We start from the raw sequence: 26,042 nt of genomic DNA, 5'->3' as shown, positions 1-26,042 counted from the left end.
AAGGAGTGCGATTGATGGATCATATAGGAAGAGTATGTTTAGTTTTATAAGAAACTGCCAAGCTTTCTTACATAGTGGCTGTGCCATATTGCATTCCTATCAGCCATGGATAAGAGTTCCTGTTGCTGTATATCCTTGCCAGCATTTGGTAGTGGTAGCATTTTGGATTTTGCCATAATAATGGTATGTGGTAGTATCACATTGTTTTAATTTGTAGTTCTCCAATGATATAGCATGCTGAGCATCTTCTCATGTGCTTATTTTCCATTTACATATCTTTGGTGAGGTGTCTGTTCAGGTCTTTTGCCCATTTAAAAAAAATTAATTGTTTTCTTACTGTTTAGTTTAAAGAGTTTTTTTTTTTTTTTTTTTTTTTTTTTTTGAGACAAAAGTCCCCCAGGCTGGAGTGCAATGGCACTATCTTGGCTCACTGCAACCTCTGCCTCCCAGGTTCAAGCGATTCTCCTGCCTCAGCCTCCCGAGTAGCTGGGATTACAGGCGCCTGCCACCATTCTCGGCTAATTTTTGTATTTTTAGTAGAGACGGGATTTTCATGTTGGCCAGGCTGGTCTCGAACTCCTGACTTCAGGTGATCCGCCTGCCTTGGCCTCCCAAAGTGCTGGGATTACAGGCATGAGCCACCGCACCTGGCCTAAAGAGTTCTGTGTATATTTTTGGGTAATAGTACTTTATTGGATATATTTTCTTTAAGTATTTTATTTCAATGTGGCTTGTCTTTTCATTCTTTCAGTCTTAAGACTCTTAATTTTTATGTTCACCCTCCCTCTCTTTTTTTTTCCAGAGCATTAACTAAAGAAACTAAATTGTATATCCTATAGATTTTGCAGCTTGATCTGTGTGATATGAGATATATAGGTCTATCTATTTATCTATCTGTCCATATATGTTTTCATCCAGAATTCCTGGCTCATAACTCCCATAGCCCACGTTATTTCTTAAGTGACTTAAACAATAAGCATATCTTTTGTTAAAGTATTTTGCCTTTTGTCTTTGGTTCCTGAAGAAGCTTTGAAACAGCTTCTGAGCAATAAAGGTGAAAGACAGTCTTTTGTTATAATGTTGTAGTACTTTAGATCTCAGAAGTAGGCCTCAGAAGACAGATCTCTGTCTCTCTGGCCTTCTCCTGGTCTTTGCTCACTTGCTCATTTTTCTCCCCAAGGCAGGCCATAGAAACTAAAAACATGCTCTAATCTTCCCCCGGCTTTCTGTCCACAAGCTGGCCATAAAGAAATTCTCTGACTTACATTGTCTGATTTTAGGTCATAAGACCCCCATTTCAGAATGGATCTTGTCCCATACCATGGAGGAAGCAATGCTGCACAGAGAGGCCAAGAAGAATCTGAACAAGACAGGCCTTACTGGGTTTCCCCACTCAATCTATTAGTATTAGATTATACCCTTTTTGTTCAGTCGCATTTCCGCATGTTTGTCCATACTTCAACATGCCTATCCAATGAAGTCTCCATCAAAAATTTAAGAAGATGGGGTTCCGAGAGCTTTTTGATTGCAGAACAGGTAGAAGTTCCTGGAGGTTAGTGTAGCCAGAGAGGGCACGGAAGCTCTACACTCCTTCCTACATGCCTTGCCCTGTGCATCTCTTCATCTATACCCTTTGTGTGTCCTTTATAATAAACTGAACATAAGTGTAAACCTAAGTGTTTCCCTAGGTTCTGTGAGCTGCTCTAGGAAATTAATCAAACCCAAGGCAGGGGTCATGGGAACCGTGATTTATAGCTGGTCCCATCAGAAGTGTTACTGGAAAGATGTCCTGATCAGAACCCAGGATAGGGTTCTTAGACCTCACACAAGAAGGAATTTGAGGAGAGTCCTTAAAGTGAAAGCATTAGTTTATTGAGAAAGTAAAGAAAGAAATGAATCGCTACTCCATAGGCAGAGCAGCAGCATGGGCTGCTCGACTGAATATACTTATAGTTATTTCCTGATTATGTGCTAAAGAAGGGTTAGATTATTCATGAATTTTCCAGAAAAGGGATGGGTAATTCCTGGAACTGAGGGTTCATCCCCTTTTTCGACCATATAGGGTAACTTCCTGATGTTGCCATGGCATTTGTAAACTGTCATGGTGCTGGTGGGAGTGTCTTTTAGCATGCTAATGCATTACAGTTAGCCTATAGTGAGCAGTGAGGATGAGCAGAGGTCACTTTCATAACCATCTTAGTTTCGGTGGGATCTGGCCGGCTTCTTAATCACATCCTGTTTTATCAGCAAGGTCTTTGTGACCCATATCTTGTGTTGACCTCCAATCTCATCCTGTGATTAAGGATGCCTAACCTCCTGAGAATGCAGCCCAGTCAATCTCAGCCTTATTTTACCCAGCCCCTATTCAAGATGGAGTTGCTGTGGTTCAAATACCTCTGACGGAAGCACAGGTAAAACAGCCTAGGGCTTGCAATTGGCGTCAGAAGTTGGAGGCGGGCAGCCTTGGGTACTGAGCCGTCAACCTGTGGAATCTGATGCTACGGATGGTGTCAGAATTAAATTGGAGAACACCCAGCTGGTGTCCACTGCAAAGTTGATTGCTTGCCTGGTGGAGTAAACCCCTATATATCGTGGTATAAGAGCAGAGAAAAAACTGATTTTCTACATAATCAGATTGTTTTATTTGTTTATTTTTCAGGGATAGTGTGTGCATCCATCAAGGAGCTCTTCTCTTTCTATCTCTTGCTCTCTTCTTTTGGTGTTATAGCAGCCGTTGATGATCATTGCCAGTATCCATTTTTATTTATCTATAAAGTGGTGTAAACAAAAAATAAAATTCTAAGTCCCCCAACTGACTGATGGACCCCCCTCTAGGTTAAGGGAGTTCCAAACTAAACCTGAAAAACTAGCTCAGGCCATGAAGGGAATGGGAGGTTGGGCATGCATCATTATACCTTCCTCCCCTTGGAATTCAGACATAACTGACCAGCATTAACATTAAAACAGAGATCTTAAGACTGACAAAACAGACTTTGTAGCAATAAGATAGCAAATTCCAATCTGACTCTAGTATAAAATCACATGACAGATGGCAGGCCCTGAAATAAATCAAGGTATTTCACCTCAAAATATATTTATTGGACATATTTTGAAATAGCCCTGCAAACCTGTCTCTTGTGGGGAAAATCTGCATTCTCTAGAGAATCCACTTCCCTTTCCAGATCTTTTTCCTGATCCAGGAGCAAATTAACTAGAGTCTGGCATCTTTTTATGTCTGATAAGAGCTCTGAAATCGGCTACCTGGAGGTTTCATCTGCATGATAAAAATCTTGGTCTCCACAACCCCTTATCTGAACCCAGATGCTCCTTTCTATTGAGTCCAGATCTTTAGATAATAACAACTCTTTCAACCAGTTGCCAATCAGATAATCTCTGAATCCACCTGTGACCTGGAAGCCCTGGCTTCAAGTTGTGCTTTATTTCCAGCCGAACCAGGATACACTTTACATGTATTGATTGATGTCTGCCTTTAACTTCTGTCCCCCTGAAATACATAAAATCAAGCTGTAAAACAACCACCTTGGACACATTTCTCAGGACCTCCTGGGGCTATGTCATGAGTCAGTGTCAGAGGTGTTTGAACCAGAACATCTCTGTCTTGAATAGGGGCTAGGTAAAATGAGGCTGAGACCTACTGGGTTACATTCCCAGGAGGTTAGGCATTCTAAGTCACGGGATGAGATAGGAGGTCGGCACAAGATACAGGTTATAAAAACTGGTCGTGGTAAAGAAGTCGGCCGTATCACACCAAAACCAAGATGGCAACGGAAGTAACCCCTGGTCGTCCTGGCTACTCATTATATGCTAATTATGATACATTAGCATGCTAAAAGACACTCCCACCAGTGCTATGACAGTTTACAAATGCCATGCCAATGTCAGGAAGTTACCCCATATGGTCTAAAAGGGGGAGGAATCCTCAGTTCTGGGAAATGCCCACCTCTTTCCTGGAAAACTCATAAATAATCCACCCTTATTTAGCATATAATCAAGAAATAAGTATCCTTAGTATAGCAGTCCAGGCTGCTGCTCTGCCTGTGGAGTAGCCATTCTTTATTGCTTTACTTTCTTTTTTTTTGAGACTGAGTTTCGCTCTTGTTGCCCAGGCTGGAGTGCAATGGCGCGATCTCGGCTCACTGCAACCTCAGTCTCCCGGGTTCAAGCGATTCTCCTGCCTCAGCCTCCCAAGTAGCTGAGACCACAGGCATGCGCCACCACGCCTGGCTAATTTTGTATTTTTAGTAGAGACGGGGTTTCTCCATGTTGGTCAGGCTGGTCTCGAACTCCCGACCTCAGGTGATCTGCCCGCCTCAGCCTCCCAAAGTGCTGGGATTACAGGCGTGAGCCGCTGCACCCGGCCTATTCCTTTTCTTTCTTAATAAACTTGCTTTCATTTTGCACTATGGACTCACCCTGAATTCATTTTTGTGCGAGATCCAAGAAACTTCTCTTGGGATCTGGTTTGGGACCCCTTTCGAGTAGCAGTGGTCCTCACATCTGGCTCAGAATAAATCTCTTAAAGTATTTTATAGAGTTTAATTCCTTGTTGATATTCATAATATTCTTTTTTTTTTTTTTTTTGAGACAGGGTCTGTCGCGCAGGCTGGAATACAGTGGTATGATCTCAGTTCACTGCAGTCTTGACCTTCTGGGCTCAAGTGATCTGCCCACCTCAGCCTCCCGAGTAGCTGGGATCACAGGTTCACACCACCATGTCCGGTTAATTTTTTGCATTTTTGATCGAGACAGGGCTTTGCCATGTTGCCCAGACTGGTCCCGAACTCCTGGGCTCAAGCAGTCCGCCTGCTTTGACCTCCCAAAGTGTTGGGATTATAGGCGTGAGCCACTGCGCTTGGCCTCCGATATTCTTTCATTTCTTCTTTACTTACTTGCCGTAAGATTTTGATAAAGATAAACTTGGCAGCATTAATACATCACTTAGGAAATTTAGGATAAATGCTCGATTTCTCCCCAACTTTATTAATCAGCTATTCAAAAACTGAGGTGTTCCTCTAGATCCTCCAAAGGTGACCAATGAATTTTTATTTTTTAGTATAATTATGCACTCATGGATTTAAATATAATTGATGCATTTTAGCTTATTGCAGTTGTTTAATTTTATCGATACTCATATTGTCCCATCTTTGGCCAGTGGGAGTTTATTCAACTTGACTTCTGAGTCCTTTTAATTCCAAGCATCATTCATGACTTACTACTTTCTTTTGTGACTGATGTTTCTGCCTTATCTTGTACATATTCTGCTCTTAGACCTGAAATCTACTTAACAGGAACACTTAAAAGTTCCCTTTATTATGTTGTTAGGTTCACACAGCTTAATATGTATTTACATCTCAACAACTAAAAAGGGAAAAACAGTTTTTCTGTACTCTCTCACAGCACTTTTGACACCAGAAGTGTGTAGGGATTTCCCATATCAAACAATGATCCAATTCTTGGCAGGTACTAGGTGTTCTACAACTTAACCTAATGCTGGCAGTGCACTAACCTGAAGTTAATGCAGACCCCACAGGTTAAGGGCTCAGTCTTACAAGACTGTCCCCCACTTTAGATATCAATCACAAGTAGTGGGGTCCCCAGGTTACCCACAACCCTATCCCATTTGGCTCCAAATTGGACATTCCCAAGACCCCCTCTTCAGGTTTGAGAACTTGCATAAATGGCTCACAGAACCATGTAAACACTTTACTTACTATTACTGGTTTATTACAAAGCATTTTTTAATTTTTTAATTTTTAAGATTTTTTTAAATAAATAGAGACACGGTTTTGCTGTGTTGCCCAGGCTGGCCTCAAAACTCCTGGCCTCAAGCAATCCGCCCATACGGGATAACAGGCGTGAGCTAGCGTGCCCGTATTTCTTATTATATCACAGTATCACAAGAAGTTAATAGCTATTTGAAAAAATAATACACGTAAGTTGAAAGAGGAAATAATATTTTTATTTCACTCCTACATAACTAAAATTACTAATGGTTTGTGTGTGCCTGTAGGACAGTGTACAGCTTGTAATACCTTGCAGTCAGATTGGACATCACTACCCTCATTTCTTGTTCCATGTTGATTTTTACATGGCACTTTTCTTTTTTTGTCACATGACCCCAGAAAACTCAGCTTCACAAGATATATTGTCAAGAGGAATGCAGTGCTATCTAATGTTGAAACTGAACTACTTTTAGCTAGTATTTTGTGCTGTTTCTGAAAGATGTCCAGTATTGCTGTTTGCCTCAAATTTAAGATGTCCCAAAACTCCCCTCTGAGTTTGCTTGCGGTGCCCCTGGGTGTTTCAGTGCACTCTTTGGGAATCTTGACTAAATACTATTATCCAGGTCTTATTATAACCAATGTGTGAATTTTATTTTTATTAAATAAATGTGTTGGTCCCCCCATCACCTCAGTTAAGTTCTAATTTAAGATTTACTTGAGGCCAGGCATGGTGGCTCATGCCTATAATCCCAGCAATTTGGGAGGCTGAGGTGGGCGGATCACCTGAGGTCAGGAGTTTGAGACCAGCCTGGCCAACATGGTGAAACCCCATCTCTACTAAAAATACAACCATTAGCCAGGTATGGTGGTGGGCACCTGTAATCCCAGCTACTCGGGAGGCTGAGGCAGGAGAATCGCTTGAACCCGGGAGGCGGAGATTGCCCTGAGCTGATACCACGCCACTGCTCTCCAGCCTGGCTGACATAGTGAGACTCCGTCTCAAAAAATAATAATAATAAAGGCAAGAGTCCAAAGTGGATTTTTCCTTCTGATACTTAATATATGTATAGTTATGTGTCACATAATGTTTCAGTCAGGGATAGACTGCATATACAGAGGTGGTTGCATAAGATTATAATACCATAACTGTACTTTTTTCTATGTGGAGGTATGTTTAGATACCAATGTGTTACAGTTGCTGACAGTATTCAGTACAGTAACATGCTGTACAGGTTTGTAGCCTAGGAGCAATAGGCCATACCATATAGCCTAGGTGTATAGTAGGCTCTACCATCCAGGTGAAAATAATTTATTAATTTTCCTACTTTCTTGTCATTAATCCTTTTTAAATTTTTTTTTTTTTTTTTTTTTTTTTTTTAGACAGGGTCTTGTGCTGTTGCCCAGGCTGGTGCCATCATAACTCACTATGGCCTCGACCTCCTGGGCTCAAGTAATTCTTCTGCCTCAGCCTCCCGAGTAGCTGGGACTATAGACACATGCCACCACACTCAGCTAATTTTTTTTTTTTGAAATGGAGTCTCGCTCTGTCACCAGGCTGGATTGCAGTGGCGTGATCTCATCTCACCGCAACCTCTGCCTCCCAGGTTCAAGTGATTCTCCTGCCTCAGCCTCCCGGGTGTCTGGGACTGCGGGAGCCCACCACCACGCCTGGCTAATTTTTGTATTTTTAGTAGAGATGGGGTTTCACCATGTTGGCCAAGATGGTCTCGATCTCTTGACCTTGTGATCTGCCCGTCTCGGCCTTCCAAAGTGATGGGATTACCACCATGCCTGGCCCACGTTTGGCTAATTTTTTATTTTCTGTAGAGACAGGGTCTTATGATGTTGCCAAGGCTGATCTTGAATTCCTGGGCTCAAGCAGTTCTTCCACCTTGGCCTCCCAAAGTGTTAGGATTATAGGCACTAGCCACTCCACCCGGTCGATTAATCCTTTAATAGTTGTCGTCAGCATGAAAAGGGCATTCATACATTCATATTCATTATAATGAATTTGAGAATTTCACATTTTCTAAACTGATTATACCGGCATATCTTGTCTGAAGCATGTGAGTAGGGCAGAAGCTAAAATAAAGATTAAGTCTCACGGTATAGAAGAAGGGTACAGAAAATAACCCAAATAAAGGGTAAAATCTTGATTAGAGTACAAGCCTAAACAAAGTTAACAGATATGAAAGGATTAATTATACAGCTACTAAATTGGATAATAATTGCTCTGTGGAATGTATATGAGAAATTATTTTTGAGCCTGTATATGTGAGTAGTTTGCATTTAATGGGTCCTGGTCATAAACCTTAAACATATTATCATGAGAAGAATTTCACTGTTGATATGAAATCTTTTAAACTTTATCTGCTCAGTCTGAAGGATTATTTCTGTCCCATTTCAGCTTATAAATATAAAAAAAGAGAATGTGCTCCTCATATCTAATGAGCTGCTGGTAGACCACACCTCACACATGTTAACTGTTGATGGAGAGATTGAACCTGTCCAGTGTTACACACTGGGAGAGGACCCTAGGAAGCTGGAGAGGACCTAGGAAGCTGGTGTCTGATTTCCTCTGGACTTCACCCTATGTGCCTCTTCCTTTGCTTTTTTTGTTTTGTATTCTTTCTCTATGGTAGATCTTAGCTGTGAGTACAAACTATATGCTGAGTTATGTGAATCCTTCTAGCAAATCACCAGTCCTGGGGGGTACAGCCCCCAACACAGTAATAAATGACTTAAAAAGGAAAACACTATTCCCTGCCTCATCCTTGCACCTCTCTCAGTCTTAGGTTTTTTTTTTCTTTTAGGTGTTTCTTTTGCTATTTGTTTCCTTTTTTCTAATAATAAACTGCTATTTCTTGAGATACCAGTTTTTGACATTATCTATTAACTAGGTATTACGATAGATGAGGGTTTAAGTTTCTTATACCCTTGCCCTAGTTCCCTGTGTTCAGTCCTCCAATATGACCATTTCACAGTGTTTAAGTCAGTATTCGTGTTATCATTATGATAACTAGATAAATATTGTATAATACTGAACAGGGGACTACAGATTCTTTTTCCCATCTAACTTTTCTTTGTCCTAGAGTTGATAGTTGTTTCTTATTTTTACTGTTTTGTTTGTTTGTTTTCAGATAGGGTCTTGCTCTGTTGCCCAGGATGGAGCATAGTGGTGAGGTCATGGCTCACTGCAGCCTCGATCTCCTGGATTCAAGCAGTCCTCCCACCTCAGCCTCCCAAGTTGCTGGGACCACAGGCAGGTGCCACCATGCCCAGCTAATTAAATTTTTTGTAGAGATAGGGGTCTTGCTATGTTGCTCAGGCTGGTCTCAAACTCCTGGGCTCAAGCAATCCGTTCTCTTCAGCCTCCCAAAGTGCTGGGATTAGCAGTGTGAGCCACCGTCCCAGCCTATATGAAAAATTTATCCCCAAAGCTCCAGTGGCTCTTTAACATGTCTTATTGTTGTTTTCCACGTGGTCAGATGTATCTAATTTCCATCATTCCTTGGAGCTCTTCTTCCTCATGCTTCACTGTGGATTAGTTGGTCACAGATTTGCTTTTATGGGGACTTCCCTTTGCTGCACTCTAGGGTTGAATCTCAATCAAGTCTTCCTGTTTGTTTACTGCCTTGTTTTTGTAGGAATTATTGAGAAAGTATATTATTGGGATTGTAAATTATTGGGAAAGTAAATTTCTTGAGACTATTAGTCTGAAAATGGCCTTATTTGTTGCGGGAAGTCAGGGACCCTGAACAGAGGGACCACCTGGAGCCATGACAGAGGAACATAAATTGTGAAGATTTCATGGACATTTGTTAGTTCCCCAATAATACTTTTATAATTTCTTATGCCTGTCTTACTTTACTCTCTTAATCCTGTTATCTTTGTAAGCTGAGGATGTATGTCACCTCAGGACCACTGTGATAATTGTGTTAACTGTACAAATTGATTGTAAAATGTGTATTTGAACAATATGAAATCAGTGCACCTTGAAAAAGAACAGAATAGGCCAGACACGGTGGCTCACGCCTGTAATCCCAGCACTTTGGAAGGCCGAGGCGGGCGGATCACGAGGTCAGGAGATCGAGACCATCGTGGCCAACATGGTGAAACCCCACCTCTACTAAAAAAAATACAAAAAACTAGCAGGGCGTGGTGGCGGGCGCCTGTAGTCCCAACTACTCAGGAGGCTGAGGCAGGAGAATGGCATGAACCCCGGGGGACGGAGCTTGCAGTGAGCTGAGATCGCGCCACTGCACTCCAGCCTGGGTGACAGAGCGAGACTCTGTCTCAGAAAACAACCAAACAAACCAAAAAAAACAGTAACAGTGCTTTTTAGGGAACAAGGGAAGACAACCATAAGGTCTGACTGCCTGTGGGGTTGGGCAAAAAGAGCCATATTTTTCTTCTTGCAGAGAGCCTATAAACGGACGTGCAAGTAGGGAAGATATCACTAAATTCATTTCCTAGCAAGGAATATTGACATTAATACTCTGGGAAAGGAATTCATTCCTGGGGGGAGGTCTATAAACAGCTGCTCTGGGAATGTCTGTCCTATGTGGTTGAGATAGGGACTGACATACGCCCTGGTCTCCTGCAGTACACGCAGGCTTACTAGGATTGGGAAACTCCATCCTGGTAAATTTTTGGTCAGACCAGTTCTCTGCTCTCGAACCCTGTTTTCTGTTAAGATGTTTATCAAGACAATATGTGCACCACTGAACACAGACCCTTATCAGGAGTTCTGATTTTGCCCTTGTCCTGTTTCCTCAGAAGCATGTGATCTTTGTTCTGCCTTATGCCCTTTGAAGCATGTGATCTTTGTGACCTACTCCCTGTTTGTACACTCCCTCCCCTTTTGAAATCCTTAATAAAAACTTGCTGTTTTGGAGGCTCAGGTGGGCATCACGGTCCTACTGATGTGTGATGTCACCCCTGGCGGCCCAGCTGTAAAATTCCTCTCTTTGTACTCTTTCTCTTTATTTTGTGGCCAGCCAACACTTATGGAAAATAGAACCTACGTTGAAATATTGGGGGCGGGTTCCCCCGATACTTAAGTTAACTATACACTTGAATGATTGTTGGAACTAATTTTCTTTCAGTGTTTGAAGATACTTTAATGTCTTTAAGCTTCCAGTGTTTCTGTTGGCATATTGGTCCTGATCCTGTGAATATAAGCTGCTTCCCCAGCTCCCTCACCCACAGGACACTTTTTGGTATCAACTTTTTACCCCCAGTGCTCTGAAATTTCATGAGATGCATTGTCGCAGTTCTCTTCATTTATCATGAGGGGTGCTCAGTGGTCCTCTCAAAGGACACTCTTGTCCTTAAATTCTGGGACAAATTTATTTCCTTATTGTGGGAAGAACAAGAATGTATTGTGCCTGCAAACAATGCTTACAAAATATAACATTTCCAAATAATCTGTTAATACTGGTTAGTGTTCAGTGTATAAGGTATTGATAAGTCAATATTTGGATTCCCTTATACAATTCTAGATTAGAGAATTTTAATTTACAGATTATTTTTTAAAACTATAAAAGTGAGGAAAGGTTGCTTTTAGTGAACTTAAGCCTGATATTGATAAAGAACATTTACAAAATATTGAATCTGTTTAACTCGTAAACTAGTTAAGCAAGTTATTGTTTTTCTGGAATAGGCCTTTTTATGTTTAGATAGTATCAAGTTTAATAAACTAGTAGGTTTATTCTTGAAAGCTAATTTCAGGAGACATTAATTTACTTAATTTCTTTCTTCTCTATTTATATTGCTTTGTCCTCTTGCATGCGTGACTGATTCTTACTGTGTGTGCTGATTAATATTGGCATAGGAGCAGAAAATACTACTTTAAGAACAATGTATAACCTAGTCCTTCAGAGAAGTGAATGTTTTTAAACTATTGTTTAGTTAAGTTTGAGTCTAGTTTTGTGAACTTTTTGTCTGTTTCATCTCAGTTGTAACTGTCATAACTGTACTTCTTACTTGAAATATTCATTTTCAAATGTACGATTGTTTTGGGTTCTAAAGTAAAATTCTGGATATGTGGTTTTTGCTTTATACTTTTAATACTTTTTGCTATTGCAGAAGTAATTTTTTTAATCTTCAGTTCTCTCTAGAGAGATATTGTTCTTTTACACAGGAACCAGCCACATGCTTTCATTTTGGAATGATTGGAAATAGTGATATTGGGTGTGAATGTAAGCTGATTCCCCAGCTCCCTCACCCATGGGACACTTTTGGTGTCATCTTTTTATCCCCTGTGCTCTGAAATTTCATGAGGTCAGGTCCATATTTGAAAAGGAAAGTCCTTTTTCTTTTTTGTTTGTTTTTTGAGACACGGTCTCTCTCTGTCTGTCACCCAGCCTGGAGTGCAATGGCACCATCTTGGCTCGCTGCAACCTCCGCCTCCCGGGTTCAAGTGATTCTTGTGCCTCGGCCTTCCAAGAAGCTGGGATTACAGGCATGCATCACCACGCCTGGCTAATTTTTGTGTTTTTAGTAGAGAAGCAGTTTCACCATGTTGTCCAGGCTGGTCTTGAACTCCTGGCCTCAAGCAGTCCGCCTGCCTTTGCTTTCCAAAGCACTAGGATTACAGGTGTGAGCCACTGTGTCTGGCCAACATCCATATTTTTTAATGGCTTATGATCCCATCTCTGTAAGGCATTCATGGCCCTTTATTTTCCTTCTCAGAGTTTTTATTGAAATATAATTTATATTTAGTGAAATGTACACTTTGATAAGTCTTAACAAATGTATACATACTTATAGCCCGCATGCCTGTTACGATGTAGATAGGAACATGGCCATCAACACAGAATGTACTCTCTTACTACTTCATATTCAACCCCTGCCTCTTCTCCACACCCTAGTAACCACAGTTCTAAATTCTTTTGACACCTAGGTGACTACCTGTTCTAGAACTTACTATAAATACAGTCATATATTATGTACTCTCTTGTGTTCTTATGCTGTTTTATGAAATTATGTTTTGTTGTATATATGGGTTATTTGTTTCTTATTAAAATGCTGAATAGTACTCCCTTATATGAATCCAATCTTCTGTTTGTTGGCAATGTGGGTGCTTCTAGTTTCTAGTTTTAGCTATTACAAATAAAGTTACTCTGATGGTAAGTGGGGTTTTTTTTTTTTGTGAATATTTGTTTTCATTTCTCTTGGGTAAATAAGGAGTGGAATTGCTAGGTCATATAGAAGGATATGCTTAAGTGAAGATACTGCCAGTTTTCCAAGTTTCAATGTGTGAGACTTCTGGGTGCTCCATATCCTTGCCAGTGTTAGGGATTGTTGTTCTTTTTAAATTTTAGCCATTCTAGATGATGTCTATTGATAGCTCATTTTAATTTTAATTTGCATTTATTTGATTTTTTTCCTTGGGCTTACTAACCATCAGTATGTGAAAATGAAATAAAATATAGAGATAAATATCTAAGTTTAAAACATTTTATTTGGGAAGCAAGAATTGCAATTCAGGGCATATTCACACAGACCTGATGGTCTTTGCTGTGTCCCAAGAACAAAGAGAAGGTTAGGGGTTTTATTTTTAAAAAGAGAGATGTTATATATTGCTCTGTGAGAAAGTTCATCGCACTAGTAAGGTTTGGGGGACTGACAGTCTGTGAGTGGTGAGTGACCGGATGGGTAAAGCCAGTCTTAGAGTGGCAGCAGGTTGTTTCGGCAGTGATTAGATAAAACTAGTTTCGGGTTACAGCAGGCAGTTTCAGCGGCCAGGCTGGCAGAAAATTACATTCTTGGAGCAATGGTGTGTGCCCAGAGTGCTTTTTCCTCTTGGCTTCTTGACTCCGTTTTATTTGGGTATGACAAGTGACCCAATTCATATGATCAATTTTCATATTATATTTTCCTTTGTAAACTGTTTGTTCAACTCTGCCCATTTTTTTATGGGTTTTTTATCTTTTTATTATTCTAAATAAAATCCTTTGTCAGATACACACACACACAACACACACACACACACACACACAAATGTAGTCTTCAAGTCTTTGGCTTGACTGTTCATTTTCTCTTTTTTTCTTTCTCTTTCCCTACAAGACAAGGCCTCCCACTGTCACCCAGGCTGAAGTGCCCTGTGGTCATGGCTCACTGCAGCTTACCTCCCAGGCTCAAGTGATCCTTTTGCCTTGGCCTCCCAAAGTGCTGGCATGAGTGACTGTGGTTGGCCTGTTTATTTTCTTAATAGTGTCTTTTGATGAGCAGAAGTCCAATTTGTCAGTTTTTAATTTTATAGTTAGTGCTTTCTGGTAATGTCTGGGAAGTTTTTACCCTCTCAAAGCCCTCAAAAATATGTTTTTAGAAGTTGTATAGTTTTTAGCTATTAAGTTTTAGGTCTGTAATTTATCATGAATTATATTTTGTACATGATATGACATGGAGAGTTGAGCTTCATTTTTTTTTTCATATGCTTATCTAGCACTATTTGTTGAAAAAGATTGTCCCCTCATTGTATTCCTCTGGAACCTTTGTTGAAAATCAATTAACTATACACATGTGCATTTCTTTTTGGAATTTCTGTTTGTTCCTCCAATCTATTATCTGTTCTTACTGCAACACCTTACTGTCCTGATTACTGTAGCTGTTTTCCTTCTGTTTTTGTCTATGCTTGTTGGTGTTTCTGGGTTTCCCAGCTTCTATCATTCCAAGTCTATGGTGTGAGATAGAAGAAAACTCTGAGAACTCACCACCATATTCCTCCTATCCTGAGGTACTGAACCGGTCTGCCTCCTTCTGTCTACCGTTCAGAGTCTTTTTTTGTTTCTTCTTCTTCTTCTTCTTTTTTTAATCTGATCTGGGAATTTTAGTTGTACGTACCAGGAAGAATAGGGATAAATAATCTTTATTCAAATTTTCAATAATTTACACCAGGTATCCTCTTGCCTCAGAAATAAGAATTTCTGATTTTTGTTGTTTGTTTTCTTGCCTTTGAATATTTATACTTAAATTTTATTATGGACCATTTGAAGCCTCTCTCTTCTGCCCTTTTCTTCAGTGAAGTTTAGGCTTGCTATAGCTCCCCAGTGGTCAAACAATGTGTCCTAATGCAAACATGTTCTTCCTTTCTTACTAAACCGTCATGCACTCAGACTCCCACTCCTTCATGTCTGCCTTTAGTGGCTCCACTTGTCTTCAGCTCTAGATGAATTAACTTGTCTTAGTCTGTTTAGACTTCTATAACAAAATACCATAACATGGGTAGCTTATAAACAACAGAAATTTATTGCTTTTCATTGCAGACTGGAATGTCCAAGATCAAGATGCTGACAGATTTGGTGTCTGCTGAGGGCCCACTTTCTGGTTCATAGACCTGGCCTTCTTGCTGTGTTCTCACGTGGTGGGTGGAGGTGGTGAATTCATAAGAGGAGGAGGGAGTGTCCTCATAAAAGGACACTAATCCCATTAATGAGAACTCCACCCTCACGACCTAGTCACCTCCCAAAGGCCCCCCCTCCTAATACCATCACCTTGGGGATTAAGTTTCAATATATGAATTTTGAGGGGACACATTCACTCCGTAGCACAAGTCAATAAATATTTCTTTAGAGTAGCTTTTGTGAGATAATCTATTAAATACTTTATGGACAAAACTATCTAATTGTCTTTATCAGTCTAGTATGGAAACAAAAATAATTGTGTACCAGGAGAACATGGAAACGTAGTATAGTATAACTTACAAATGTTGTAGGGGTGAATGATCAAAAGCCACCTGGCATTTTGCTGCTGGTATTCCTGCCCTTACTCCTCTCTTAGCCCCAGTTTTGTCACTTTCTGGCTTTGGAATTGATAATGACTCCCACACCAGGTCTGAACTCAACGTGGCATTTAGTTGTCTGAGCCCACCTTATCTTTTAATGTCTTTTCCATTACTTCTTAGCAAGAACTGCCCAGGTCAGGCTGGTCTTCACCCCATTCTCATAATAAGTCCCAAATGTTCCTGTGTGATTTTAACCACACTGTTCCTCCTGGCATAAATGTATTTATTCCCTTTCTTTGTGTGTATACTTGAAGGGTGGTTCAGTGAAAAAAAAGTGTTTTGAGTCAAACAGATCCCAGTTTTATCTCTTACTTGCTATGTGATTTAGGGAAAGTTATTTAAGCTCTCTGAGCCTTACTTTCTCTGTTTATAAACATAGAAAAATACTGCTTTTCTCACAGGGTTAGCTAAATTAATGTATGTGAAAGTTCCAGAAGCCACAGGAACTCAAATAAATTGTTGATTCCCTTTATTTCCTGAATTAGAACTTAAGGCTTAGGGCAAGATTCATTTCTTCTAATATTTGTCTCATCAACAGTAAATATGTTGAGAACAGAAAAGATACCAATTAGTTTATTAAATAAACATTTGACTACTTACTGTGTGCCATAGGTAGTGTTAAATTTTGGAGCTCACCATTAGCAAGGTGAACACATGCATATGTAATTGAAATACAGTATGGTAAGTGCTGTGAAGAGGTATGTTCAGGATGTTCTAGGACACAGAAAAGGAGTATTTGTGGCTTATACCGGATGGGGTGGGTCACCAGGGAGGATTCTTGGAGAAGTGTTGCTAGTGCTTGATTTTTTTAAACAGGTTTATTGAGGTAGAACTCATATAAGATCCACTCACTTGAAGTGTATAATTTAATGATTTTTAGCCAGTTTATGGGTTTCTGCAACCATCACCATAATCCAAATTTAGAATGTTTCCATCATCTACAAAATCATGCCCAATTGTAGGCCTACTGTTAAAGGATGAGTACGAATTAGCCACGCAAAAATGTTGAGAGGAAGGCTGGATTCCTGGGAGAGAATGAACAAAGACAGAGAAGCATACAATAACATGGTATCCGTGTGGGTGATATGTCTATAAGCAATTTTTTTTTTTCTGGAGTGTAAACCTGTGCGCCTGCCCCACAAGTTGTGTTTTAGCTTCCATGGACTTGAGCTCAGTTTCCTCATCTCTAATGTATAATTCCTGTTACCTTGTTGAACTCTAGGTCCTTTTAAACTCTCAACTCTTAGATTGTCAAAACTTCAATTAATAGGAAAAGAGAATGCACTTTAAAAAACTATAGCCAAGGCCGGGCCTGGTGGCTCACGCCTGTAATCCTAGCACTTTGGGAGGCCGGGTGGGCAGATCACAAGGTCAGGAGATCCAGACCATCCTGGCTAACATGGTGAAATCCTGTCTCTACTAAAAATACAAAAAAAAAAAAAAAAAAAAATTAGCCTGGTGTGGTGGCGGATGCCTATAGTCCCAGCTAGTCGGGAGGTGAGGCAGGAGAATGGCTTGAACCCAGGAGACGGAGCTTGCAGTGAGCCGAGATCGCGCCGCTGCACTCTAGCCTGGGCGACAGAGTGAGTCTCAAAAAAAAAAAAAAAAACAACGATAGCCAAGGCCGGGCATGGTGGCTCACACCTGTAAGCCCAGCACTTTGGGAGACCAAGACTGGTGGATCACCCGAGGTCAGGAGTTTGAGACCAGTCTGGCCAACATGGTGAAACACCATCTCTACTAAAAATACAAAAATTAGCCAGGTGTGGTGGTGTGCACCTGTAATCCCAGCTACTCGGGAGGCTGAGGCAGGAGAATCACATGAACCCAGGAGGCAGAGGTTTAGTAACCAAGAGCACGCCACTGCACTCCTGCCTGGGCAACAAGAACGAGACTCCATCTCAAAAAAACAAAAACAAAAAACCAAATGATAGCTGAAAGTCAGGGCCCATTAAGCAAAACAGAATTATACTGATGCTTATTGATCCTTCAGTGAAAACTTTTTTGTTTTTAATATTTTTTTTCTGGTTATGTAAGCAATAGTGCATATTGGGTAGAAAATTTATAAAATGCAGAAAAACAAAAAGAAAGTTTAGATCAGTCATAATCTTAAATTCAGAGATAATTGTTATTAATATCCTGTTATTTTATGCCTATATTTATATATTTAAATTGATATGCTGTAAATAAAATTGCTTTTTCCTCACATCATTAAATATTGTCAACATGATTTTTAATGTTGCATAATTTTTACAGGATCAAAAAATAGCTTGTTCTTTTTTTTTTTTTTTTTAATTTGAGACAGGCTCTCACTCTGCCACCCAGGCTGGAGTGCAGTGGTGCGATCTCAGCTCACTGTAACCTCCGTCTCCTGAACTCAAGTGATCCTCCCACCTCAGCCTCCCAAGTGGCTAGGACTATAGGCATGTATCACTACACCCAGCTAATTTTTTTTTATTATACTTTAAGTTCTAGGGTACATGTGCATAACGTGCAGGTTTGTTACATATGTATACATGTGCCATGTTGGTGTGCTGCATCCATTAACTCATCATTTACATTAGGTATATCTCCTAATGCTATCCCTACCTCCTACCCCACCCCACCACAGGTCCCAGTGTGTGGTGTTCCCCATCCTGTGTCCAAGTGTTCTCATTGTTCAGTTCCCACCTATGAGTGAGAACATGCATGCGCCCAGCTAATTTTTTGTATTGTTTTTTTAGAGACAAAGTTTCGCCGTGTTGCCCAGGCTGGTCTCAAACTCCTAGGCTTGAGTGATCCACCCACCTTGGCCTTCCAGAGCGCTGGGATTAAAGGCATGAGCCACCGTGCCAGGCCCCTTTTCATTTTTTTAAGTGTTAGAATAAAGTCTACCCTTCTGACGCTTCCAAGAGTTAACAGTAATTAACCGTTTCTTACATGTTTTCAGAAACTGTGTGTGTGTGTGTGACTTTATAGCCTATTATTTGGATAAACCATAATTTAATCAGTATTCTATTGATAGAATTTTAGATTATCTTGTTTTTTGTTTTTACAGTACTGCAGTGAATATTTTCTTGCATATATCTTTGCATTTTTGTGAAAGTATATCTGAAGAATAATTTCCTAAAAGCAGAATTCCTGGATCAAAGAGAATAGATTTAAAATTTTAATAGCTACGATAAGATTGCTTTTCACAAAGGATCATGTTATACTTCTACCATTAGTAGGTGTTCTCGTGAGTCTTGTTTCCTCTATCCTTACCATCATAATGGATCTTATATGTGCCATTTTGTACTTTGCCACTCTTATATTAGAAAAGTGATAGCTCATTGTTTAAAAAATTATAATTGAAGTTGAACATTGTTTCCACTCATTTTTTAGTTCACTTTTCTGTGAACTGCCTGTTCACATCCTTTGTCTGGTTCTCTTAATTTGTTGCTGTTTTCATTAATTTGTTAATAACCCTTTGCTTTTTAAAGAAATTACCTCTCCCAATTTGCAACTTTTTTTTCCCCCACATTTGCTTGTCTTTTGACTTTGTTTATGGTCTCAGAATTGTCACTTATGGCTTGTGGATTTTTTAAATTGTAAAGTTAACATTTAAAGTGAGTGCAAAGAGAGGCCGGGCACGATGGCTCACACCTGTAATCCCAGCACTTTGGGAGGCCGAGGCAGGTGACTCACCCGAGGCCAGGAGTTCGAGACCAGCCTAACCAATATGGTGAAACCCTGTCTCTACTGAAAATACAAAAAATTAGCCGGGTGTGGTGGCAGGCACCTGTAATCCCAGCTACTCAGGAGGCTGAGGCGGGAGAATCACTTGAACCTGGGAGGTGGAGGTTGCAGTGAGCCGAGATTGCGCCATTGCATTCCAGCCTGGGCAACAAGAGCGAAATTCCATCTCAAAAAAAATAAAAAAAATAAATGAGCGCAAAGAGAAAAAGTGATTCTGATAGTATTTCCAATGAATATCATAATGACATTAAAGAGGAATAAGAATTAATCCAAGTAACTTTCAAACGCAGTACTTTGACTGTGTACCTACCATCCTAAAGAAGGGAAAAAATGCAAACAAATTTTGAACTCCTCTTACATTTGTCCTTTGTAGCATCTGTTGTAGTAAAACTATTTTGCGTGTATTTTAGGATTGATTAAATGAGGGTTCCTTCATTTCTTTTAGCATAACTGCAGTACAAAAATATAGTTATTATCAATACATGAGCTGTATATAAAATTGCATGCATCGTAGAATCAGTGGTCTGTAATTATATGAATCATTAAATATATCATTTTAATTATAAAATTTAATTACGATGTGAACTGTTCATGTGTAGTTATAAAGTCGTCTTTGTAACTTATTTATAGTTGTTTAGTCATAAAGCAAAATAGTAAGATTTTATGTTGGGGAGCAGTCAAAATGAAGCACTTTAGAATGATGAGTGGTTTTTTTTTTTTTAAGGAATTCCATATTCTACTTTGAGAACTCTACCTCTGATTTTCATTTGATTTATTTTTTGAGTACTCAAAGATCCCAGTGCTTTCAACCTTGAGAATCGAAATGTGAGATGCATGGAATGTATGTTGAGACAATAAAATGAAAGAGTTTTTTACAAGGGGATTGTGGAGAAAATATTTTTGATTTGTAAATGCTGTGGTGTTTTTGTTCCTTGGTGTTAGGTGACTGCTAATGTTTTTTCTCTTGGTGCAGGTGTAATGGATAGGTAACAGAGAAGACCTCGTCCCTTCCTAGTCAGGGCATCAGCATGACTGAGTGCTTCCTGCCCCCCACCAGCAGCCCCAGTGAACACCGCAGGGTGGAGCATGGCAGTGGGCTTACCCGGACCCCCAGCTCTGAAGAGATCAGCCCTACAAAGTTTCCTGGATTGTACCGCACTGGCGAGCCCTCACCTCCCCATGACATCCTCCATGAGCCTCCTGATATAGTGTCTGATGATGAGAAAGATCATGGGAAGAAAAAAGGGAAATTTAAGAAAAAGGAAAAGAGGAGTAAGTGCCATTTTTTCCTATGCCTAGATATTTTTATTTTATTTTGTTTTACTTTATTTTATTATTATTTTTTGGGACAGAGTCTTGCTCTGTTGCCCAGGTTGGAGTGCAGTAGCACAATCTCAGCTCACTGCAACCTCCACCTCAAGGTTCAAGCAATTCTCATGTCTTAGTCTCCCGAATAGCTGGGACTACAGGCGTGCGCCACCATGCCCAGCTAATTTTTGTGTTTTTAGTAGAGACAGGGTTTTGCCATGTTGGCCAGGCTGGTCTTGAACTCCTGACCTTAAGTGATCTACCCACCTCAGCCTCCCACAGTGCTGGGATTACAGGCGTGAGCCACTATGCCTGTCCTAGATATATTTTAAATAAACTTCCACTCTAATTACATGTACCAGCTGTCTTCTGGAAACATGTCAAGGCAGAGACTCTTGTTTGGTTTTTCTGTTCTTTATTTTTCAGGGTCTCAGTTTTTGTATATTAGAGTTGTATTTTGGGATCTTAATCTCACAAATAAAAATACTGAGTTTCCAGAAATGGAAAAGTTTTCTAATGGATATTTCCTGAAGTAATAATTCAAAATAATGTCTAGAAAGATATTAAGCTGGCCACAGTGGCTTACGCCTATAATCCCAGCACTTTGGGAAGCTGAGATGGGAGGATTGCTTGAAGTCAGAAGTTCAAGAGCCTGAGAAACAAAAATTTAAACCATTAGCTGAGCATGGTGATGTGTGCCTGTAGTCACAGCTGCTTAGGAGGCTAGGAGATTGAGGCTGCAGTGAGCTATGCTTGCTCCACTGTAGTCCAGCCTGGGTGACAGAGTGAGACTCTGTCCTCTCCTCCGCTGACGCCCCACCCAAAAAAAGGTGGATACTGGAATTTTCCCCTTAAAGCGTCTTACTTTTCTTGGGTAGGTCGTGTTCGCTATTTGGGGTACACTTTTTTGGAACCTTCAATAAAGTAGTTATTTATCTTAAGCAAATACCATGATACATTCCATTTGAGGTCCTATTCAGTAGGGAAGATGAATCATTTGAGCGTGGCTTTTTAGTATGTTAAAAGCAAATAAAGTGAGTTATGTTAAGTATTGCTTATTTTGAACTTCATGATATTTTAAATTGATTTGTTTTTGAAGAATTACGCAGAGTACACAAATTGTATACAACTTGATGAGTGGATATGCCTGTGTAACCACTACAAGGATCTGGAAATAGAGCATTATCAGTTTTCTTTTGGTGCCTCTTTAAAGGGAATCACTTACCCCTCCCATAAGTAAACTTCTTTTATTGTTGATTGATGCTGCCTGATTTTAAACTTATGCATACTTCTATTTGTGTCTAGTTTCTTTTACCCAATATTATATGTTAAAAGTAAAACTTTTAGACAAACTAAATTTAATGGGATTTTTTTTCTTTTGTGTTTTTATTTTGAGACAGAGGCTTGCTCTGTTGCTCAGGCTGTAGTGCAATAGTGCGATCACGGGTCACTGCAACCTCTGCCTCCCAGGTTCAAGTGATTCTCCTGCCTCAGCCTCCCAAGTAGATGGGATTACAGGCACCCGCCACCATGCCTGGCTAATTTTTGTATTTTTAGTAGAGACAGGGTTTCACCATGTTGGTGAGGCTGGTCTCAAACTCTTGACCTCAAGTGATCCGCCCACCTCAGCCTCCCAAAGTGCTGGGATTACAGGCGGCGTGAGCCACCCTGCCTTGCCAGTTTAACAGAGTTTAATTGAGCAAAGAACGATTAGGGAATCCAGAAGCCCCTAAACCGGAATAGATTTAGAGTGACTCTGGGGCTGTCACATGGTCACATAATATTTATGGACGGAAAATGTAAAGTGACACACAGAAAACAGAAGTGAGGTACATAAACAGCTGGATTGGTTATAGCATGGCATTAGCCTTATTTGAGCAGTTTGAACAGTTGCCCCCCTGTGATTGGCCGAAACTCTGTAATTGGTACAAGAGTAGATTACAGTCTGTGTACACATCCAGTTAGGTTACAGTTCCCTATGTTCGGAGAAACCTTTAGGCCAAACTTAAAATACATGAGGAGGCAGCTTTAACTTAACATGTTTGTTAGATTCATTCATGTTATTCCATGTGGCAGTAATTTGTTCATCTTTGCACTAGATATTGTTTCATTGCATTATATGTTAGAGTTTATTAATCTGTTCTACTTTTGTTGCTTGTTTGGGTGGTTTTCAGTTTTTGACTGTTATGAATAGTGCTTCTGTGGTGTACATGTTTTTGTATTTCTGTTATGTTTATGCCTGGGAGTGGAATTGCTCATTTGTAGGCCATGTGTATTTTGGCTTCAGTAGATCCCTGCAAAACAGTCTTCCAGAATGCTTGTACCAGTTTACCTTCTCACCAGCAATGTATGAATATTCCACTTGCTAAAGCATCATGGTATTTTGTCCTTAAGATTCTTGCCATTCTGGTTGGTGTGGGGTACATGGTATTTTAGTTAGAGGGTAACTTAGGAAATAACTGTTATCTTTTATATAATAGCTTGCAAGGTAGCTAGCTAAGGAAAAGAATTAGGAGAGTTACAGATATTAAAAACAACAACAACAAAATCAAACGATGACAACTCTGACATGGTTGGTAAAGCAATTGGGCACATTTGTCAGTGTGTGAAAAACCAGAGGTTTCTGATGCAGGGAAGTGGGCCCAGTGGATTTGGCCACCATCTAAAGATGAGGGAATTTCCCAGTTCAATCCTCTACTTAAAAGAGTCTGCAGTTCCTGCTGCAGTCTCCATAAAGAACTTAGCAGCTGGTGACAGGAGAGTGAACTGTCATAGGAGAATAACTGAAACACATAAACAGTAGTGCAGTTCGTCATGCTCTGAGATTGCCTAAAGTTATAGGCTAGGCAGCACTTAGCTGGAGAAGCTAGGGTAGGTAAAGTGAACACAGGTTGAGTATCCCTATTCCGAAAATCCAAAATGCTACAAAATCTGAATCTTTTTGAGCACTGGCATGACACTCGGAGGAAATGCTCATTGGAGCATTTTGGATTTCAGATTTTTTGGGGTAGAGATGTTGAACTGGTATAATGCAAATATCCAGAAAAATCTGAAATTTGAAACACTTCTGGTCTCAAGTATTTCAGATAAGGGATACTCAACCCGTAGTATGTTAGAGGACATGACTCACATGATGAAAGGATGCTCGGTCTACTTTAGAAAAGGATTCATTCCATTAGCCCTCTATGTAGAGCCTTTCAGGTGTGTGTATAATGTTTGGTTTGCCTGAATTCCACTTACACACATATGTAATATAAACCCTGTTTCCCCTCCTAATACTGTAAGGATGGTAACTGCTATCTATTTGTCCCCCTCTTGTGGTCAAGAGATGTCACTGCAACATCTCTTTTTGAGAAGAAACCCATTTCTTTGCTGGGAGTGCCCAGGAGGAATTGGCCAAGAAGTGAAAAGCTAGATTAGCTGGTGCCAGGGGGCACGGTTTTTTGGTTCTGTTTTTAGAAAGCATATGGACAGTTTGACATTAAACAAACATATAACTTATACTGTCTCTGTTTCTTTGGCAGCTGAAGGCTATGCAGCCTTTCAGGAAGATAGCTCTGGAGATGAGGCAGAAAGTCCTTCTAAAATGAAGAGGTCCAAGGGAATCCATGTTTTCAAGAAGCCCAGCTTTTCTAAAAAGAAGGAAAAGGATTTTAAAATAAAAGAGAAACCCAAAGAAGAAAAGCATAAAGAAGAAAAGCACAAAGAAGAAAAACATAAAGAGAAGAAGTCGAAAGACTTGACAGCAGCTGATGTTGTTAAACAGTGGAAGGAAAAGAAGAAAAAGAAAAAGCCAATTCAGGAGCCAGAGGTGCCTCAGATTGATGTTCCAAATCTCAAACCCATTTTTGGAATTCCTTTGGCTGATGCAGTAGAGAGGACCATGATGTATGATGGCATTCGGCTGCCAGCCGTTTTCCGTGAATGTATAGATTACGTAGAGAAGTATGGCATGAAGTGTGAAGGCATCTACAGAGTATCAGGTACTGGGAATGTGCACTTCACTTGATGGTTTTTAATAATAACTTCACTTTCATTTTTCGAAGGAAGAAAAAATATTGTGAGGAAAATTTGGCCTGGATCCTAAGCCTTATTCATTTCCTTGATCCTCCCAGTTGCACAAAAATCCACCTCTCTCCCCAGCCTTTCTTTGGTGTTCTGGCATTTGTTTTTTTTATATTTCCTTCCATTAGGAGGATTTCACGTTAGTTGTTCATAGCTTGCAGCAGCCAGGACTAAAACAAAGTGAAGTATACTGGCAGCATTGCTTAACAGGGCTGCATTCAGACCCTGCTTTTTTTTTTCTTTTGTTTGTTTGTTTTTTTGAGACAGAGTCTCGCTCTGTTGCCCAGGCTGGAGTGCAGTGGCGTGATCTCGGCTTACTGCAACCTCTGCCTCCTGGGTTCAAGCGATTCTCCTGCCTCAGGCTCCTGAGTAGCTGGGATTACAGGCGCCTGCCGCCACACCCAGCTAACTTTTGTATTTTTAGTAGAGGCAGGGTTTCACCATGTTGGTCAGGCTGGTCTCGAACCCCTGACCTCAGATGATCTGCCCTCCTCGGCCTCCCAAAGTGCTGGGATTACAGGAGTGAGCCACCACTCCCAGGCGCCTGCTTTTTTTTTTTTTTTTTTTTTTCCTTTCCCCTCTAAGCAGAGGCTCAGTGGTATGAGGGCCATCAGCAAGAAAAGAAAGGTTAACTGTGTGAAGGAAGCTTCTTGGCCAAGAGACACGTTTATGGACACAGTCATATAATGCATTTCCTTAGCTCAGCTAAGAGGCATGACATGCTTTTGGTTTTTGTTTTCTTGGTGCACGGTTCTTAGAGTTAGTGCAATACCCGCTCAGTACATGGAGTGGTCCAAGCAAGCTTCTGTTCCATCTCCCTGCTCCAGAAATCCTAGAACAGATACTATACCCGACTTTAGCCAAAAGACCAAGAAGCAGTAAATGTTTAGGCCCCACATGTGAATGCTTTGGTCAGCTACATGCAACTATTACATATATTAGCAAAATGGATTTTCTATTTATCTTTATCCCATATGTATACAAATTAAATTTCATACTTGGCAAGAATGTGTTCTGATTGGGTATCTAAATCAAGCAATATGTATATTATTTAAAAGTAAAAAGATTTCTTAGAAAGTGGTATGACTTTTATACCAGGATAGGATGAAAGCCCTGACCTGTAGCAGCATCTGTGTTCCAAATTATTACATTCCCATTATTCAGTGTCTTGGTACCTCATCAGTTTCTGTTTAGAGATTTGTTTTATAAAGTTAATTGTTGGCTGAGGCAGGAGGATCACTTGAACCCAGGAGTTTGAGGCTGCAGTGAGCCATGATCGTACCACTGCACTCCAGCCAGGGCAAGATTGAGACCTTGTCTCAAAAATAATAATAATAATACTTGTTGGTCACAAGTATTTTCATGACGAGTTGTTAAGTCATACACATGTGGAATATACAGAGAGATAGACTTAGTTT

General features: G+C 40.2%; 1 protein-coding gene and 1 pseudogene across 3 annotated transcripts in view; one reads left to right on the top strand and one right to left on the bottom strand.

Annotated features, from left to right (window-relative positions):
- Positions 1 to 26,042, top strand: part of RALBP1 (ralA binding protein 1) — a 65,679-nt gene that overhangs the window by 20,771 nt on the left and 18,866 nt on the right. For all 3 annotated transcript variants that reach the window (XM_003809328.5, XM_014342280.5, XM_034943912.3), the window contains exons 2-3: positions 20,225 to 20,523; positions 24,084 to 24,542. In XM_003809328.5, coding sequence (XP_003809376.1) covers positions 20,280 to 20,523; positions 24,084 to 24,542 — 703 coding nt within the window. In that variant the 5' untranslated portion in view covers positions 20,225 to 20,279. The remainder of the gene's footprint in view (positions 1 to 20,224; positions 20,524 to 24,083; positions 24,543 to 26,042) is intronic.
- LOC112437828 (U2 spliceosomal RNA) lies at positions 25,363 to 25,504 on the bottom strand (annotated as a pseudogene).

This window comes from Pan paniscus, chromosome 17 (assembly GCF_029289425.2).
Source record: "Pan paniscus chromosome 17, NHGRI_mPanPan1-v2.0_pri, whole genome shotgun sequence".
NCBI lineage: Eukaryota > Metazoa > Chordata > Mammalia > Primates > Hominidae > Pan > Pan paniscus.
Note: the sequence above shows the minus strand (reverse complement) of the source record. Positions and strands in the feature narration are given on the sequence as shown.